This window comes from Triticum aestivum, chromosome 4B (genome assembly GCF_018294505.1).
Source record: "Triticum aestivum cultivar Chinese Spring chromosome 4B, IWGSC CS RefSeq v2.1, whole genome shotgun sequence".
In the NCBI taxonomy this organism is placed as follows: Eukaryota; Viridiplantae; Streptophyta; class Magnoliopsida; order Poales; family Poaceae; genus Triticum; species Triticum aestivum.
In genome coordinates this window covers 476,368,305-476,372,808 of record NC_057804.1, presented here as the reverse complement: position 1 = coordinate 476,372,808, position 4,504 = coordinate 476,368,305, and the positions used below count along the sequence as shown (strand labels likewise).

At 48.3% G+C, this 4,504-nt stretch overlaps 1 protein-coding gene across 1 annotated transcript; it reads right to left on the bottom strand.

The window, feature by feature from the left end:
• Positions 1 to 723: 723 nt before the first annotated feature.
• LOC123092807 (putative pentatricopeptide repeat-containing protein At3g49142) lies at positions 724 to 3,079 on the bottom strand. The gene has a single exon (XM_044514635.1). It carries the CDS (start codon positions 3,039 to 3,041, stop codon positions 1,053 to 1,055), a length of 1,989 nt encoding a protein of 662 aa, XP_044370570.1. The 5' UTR covers positions 3,042 to 3,079; the 3' UTR covers positions 724 to 1,052.
• Positions 3,080 to 4,504: the final 1,425 nt, after the last annotated feature.

Sequence of the window (4,504 nt, the reverse complement as noted above, 5' to 3'; positions counted from 1 at the left end):
TCGTGCAGGAGCATGTCGTGTGTACAGCACTTTCGAATTATTAACCACGCCATGAAGCCTGAGCACTGTACAGAGGATAGTGATTTAATTCTGTATAATCAAACTGGACTGACTAAACTAATATAGCTCATGAAGCTGCTGAACCGAGTAGAGTTGCTCTCAGCGCATCGTTCTCATAAATACTAACTGCACCATAAAAAGGAAGACTTACACAGCTATCGTGATGAAAACTAAGAGGAAAACAAAACCATGCCTCAAATTTGTGTAAGGGCAAGAGAAGTGTTTTTGTTCTTTCGCATCTAGTATGGAATCCTTGTTTGTCTATTAGTAATGCAAAATTAAGGAGTGGATCCATGTGTGTACAGACCATGCTGTATGGTTACCAAGGCTAATTGATGTGACTCTTACCCATGTGATGATTTTCTGCTTGATATTTTTGAATGGGATTGTAGGAACCATGAAAGGTAGCATTGCAACGAAATACAAACCTGTATGAGATCCTGATTAATCACTTTTTTAGCTCAGCCACCAATTTCTGAAGAATCGCCGCTAATAAGGATCTTGTTCAGGTGGGAGATTTGTAATCGATGCTTCTGGTTCTCCCAGAAAGCATGTATCCTGATGCCTGCCTTCATACATCAAAGAAAGTTATATCCTACTCCCTCTGTTCCAAAATAGATGACTCAACTTTGTACTAACTTTAGTAAAGTTAGTACAAAGTTGAGTCATCTATTTTGGAACCGAGGGAGTAGCTTGCATTGCATGGGTCTTGAAAACAACAACACTTTCTAGTTGTTGCTTTTACTGAACCAATAATCAAATCAGAAAATTAGATGCTCACTCCCTGGATGAGTCTTCGTATTTTCTTTTTGACTCTGGTAATGCAGAGTAGCACATGGATGCTGCATTTATGAACGAAATGTTGCACATGCAATTACCATCTCAGTCAACCCAGAAATCACACAAGTTGCCAATCTTCTTACTAAGGTCTTCCCTCATCAATCAGACCAACTTGATGTTAAGAATGCACTATGTGATAATCTTATACTTGGTTACCAATAGTCCCCACATGAGCACACTCCTTGTACTATATGGTGGAACCTGTTGATGTCTTTAAGGATAATCTCTCTATCTGTGATAGCTGAAATGAGTTTTGCAGCATGATGGCAATCACTACACGTTCTGAGATTCATTGTTATTCTAATGGGTGTCCCTGGACTAGTGTTTATAAGAACAAACGCAATAGCCAATTTTTCACTGTGCACTGAAAGATGGCCCTCCTTCTCTTCCTCTTCAACATCATGAAGTGTACCCTCGACTCCTGGGTTATAACCCATTCCCCTGATCCTTCCTAACAACTCTTCCAACTTTTTGTAGATCATTTCTGATTGTGGATGAGATCTATCACCAACATGAAATGTGTGAACCTGATCTCCTATCTCAACATTGCTAGCACCAGGCAATTTCTTGATACCTTTGCTTGCCATGACACTTCTCACCGAGGTAACATCTGCCCATCGTCCAGCCCTAGCATAAATATTCGATAATAGCACATAGTATCCCGTCTGATCGGGCACCATTCTGAACAAACTGTCTGCTGCTAACAACCCAATGTCCATATTGGAGTGAATCCGACAAGCTCCTAATAAGGCTCCCCAGACTCTTTCATTTGGCTTGATAGGCATCGCCAAAATGAAATCATATGCCTCGCTTATACACCCAGCACGTCCGAGAAGATCCACCATACATGTATAGTGCTCAGCTTTGGGGGTTATCTGATATCTACTAGTCATGCAATCAAAATAACGCTTTCCAACATCCAAGAAGCCGGCATGGCTACACGCTGCAAGAACAGCAACAAAGGCAATAGAATCCGGTTCCAGACCCTGTCCTAGCATGTTCTCAAACAGATTGATGGCTTCCGTCCCATGACCACGCACACCGTATGCAGAAATGATCGAAGTCCATGATACTACATCCCGCAAACTCATGGCATCAAATACCTCCCTGGCATCCTTCAAGCATCCACAGTTGGCGTACATGTCCATTAGGGCATTTTCCAGCAACATATTGGGGCACATTCTTTTCCTCTTGATAATTTCATGGATATGTTTCCCCAGTGAAAATGCTGAGACCTGTCCGCAACAAGGAAGAACAGTTGCTAATGTCATCCTATCTGGCTCAACCCAATCCTTCTCCATCCTCACGAACAGCTCCACAGCCTTAACATGCAGTCCATTGATAGCATATATAGACAGCATAGCATTCCAAGAAATAAGTCCTCTGAACCGCATCTTATCAAACACCTCCCTCACAAATGTGATGTCCTCTGCCTTGGCATTACCCATGGCGGGAAGGACGCTTGCCATGGTCCCAGCATCAGGCTGTGTACACTGCAGCCCCACAAACTCCCTGAAAATTACCACGGCCCTCTGAAACAAGCCTGCGTGAGCGAACCCAGAGATCATGGCGTTCCAAGAGACGACATCCCGGTGCTGCATTTCATCGAACACCTGGTAGGCATCGTTCGGACGGCCGCACCGTGCATACATGCTGATCACCGAGTGCGCCACGAAGAGATTCGCGTCGAGACCGAGCCTGGCAATGGATGCATGGATCTGGACACCGAGACGAAGGCTACCAGACGCTGCGCAGGACTTGAGAGCGAGCGGGTAGGTGTAGTGGTCGGGGGAGCAGGAGGGGCCCTGCAACCGCATAGAGGCGAAGAGGAGGAGGGCCTCGCGGTGGAGGGATGCGGCCGTGAGCGCGCGGAGGAGGACGTTGAAGAAGACGGTGGTGCGATCGGGGGAGGAGGTGAGCACGGCGCGGGCGGCGGGGAGCGCGGAGCAGGCGGCGTAGGCCTGGATGAGCTTGACGCGGGCGACGGCGGAGGAGGGGAGGTGCTGGAGGAGCAGTAGGCGTGCGTGCACGGCGCGGAGGGTGGGCAGGTGGGCGGCGGCACGGCAGGAGTCTACCAGGTGGAGGAGTCCGTGCTGGCCGCCGGCCGGGGACGGGCGCAGGAGGCTCCGCGACAGGTTCATCAAACTATTTTGGCGCGGCGGAACCCGCGCAGCAAACTTTCAACTGACATGTGAGGTGCTACGGCAGCACTGCTGAGTGCTGACATGATATTCGCAATTTGGCGTGCAAATTGAAGTGGCTAAGAGCATCATCAACAGATGATGTAAAAGTTAATGTCCAAAAATGGTTTTAGGGCTGAAGAGAGAAAGTTTTGGGTACCAGCAAAATTCTCTGCCATAACAGATGATGTAAAACTGGTGTCTTGGTAAGCTTTCAAACATGAACATGATTCATTGCATATTCAAAACTTAAACTCTAGAAATATTCAACATTAAAAATTAAAACGACACCACACTAGATAATTAAACAATACTGCCATAGATCATCACACTCCCTCCTCAGTTCCACACTAGATCATCGAACTACTACTACTCACTTCTTTTCACGGTACTCGTCGAAGTCATCCTCGTCCAAGTCGATGTAGTTCACCCCTCCATCAGTGGGACCTGCCTCGTGATCATTGCCGGTAGACGGCTTCACCCCCTTCTTCCTTGTCCCGGCCATACCTGTCGAGCTGGTGGAATAAATCATCGACCTAGACGCTGGCCCTTGAACGGTGCTCCTCGTCCTCCTTCTTCATGCCTTGCTTATCTTCTCTACAAAGAATGCAAGCTCCGCTGCCGTCCGGATAGGCCTCGACGAACTTCTGCATGTACAATGCATCCCTAGCCTCGGAGGTACGCTACACATCAGCCAGGCGGTTTGCCTTCTCCTTTTTGAGGGACAAGGTCCACATAGGAGGGGCAAGGAACCCCTCCTCCTCGACCTACTCTACCCCGAGGAGGTTCAGCTCGGAACGCAGCCGGCCGTACCTCCATGCCACCGTGTCGTATGTGCGAGCGGCAAGCTTCGGAGTCTAAAAAATTGTCGAGCCACTTCTGCTCGCCCCTCGCACATGATCTCGACGGCATAGTGGCCCGACAGTTGGAGTCGAATGCCACGGTAAGCCGCGGAGCTTGCGGCAGGGTGGCACCATGGCATCCTCGCGCAGTGTAGCCCGATGGAGTGGCGGATGAATCGGGTGCCACGTGGCTAAAATTGATAAATCGAGGGATGGGGGGGTGGATGAAGTGACAATAGGTGATGGGGCAGCCGAATTCAAACGACGATGGGGTGGCGGCTGTTGCGAGAAGACGACACAGATGCAACGCGAGGGAGGCAAAAATGGTTGGGATCTTGATGGCGGCGTGCGGCGACGCATGATGAGGTCAATGGGATAAGGCTCGAAACATGAAACTCAGCTTTCAATGTTTGAGAAAATGTCTTGTCTTAAAATTAACTTCCATAGAAGTGAATTATTTTGCTTTGGAGAAGCCAGAGAGGAGGTTGCTGCATACATTGATTTACTCGATTGTGCACAAGGTCAGCTCCCGATTAAATACTTGGAAAACCTGGCCCAATATCAGCACCTCACTAATGCGGA

Coding starts and splice junctions, on each gene's coding strand:
- LOC123092807 (XM_044514635.1), bottom strand. CDS start 3,041: ATGAACCTGTCGCGGAGCCTCCTGCGCCCGTCCCCGGCCGGCGGCCAG.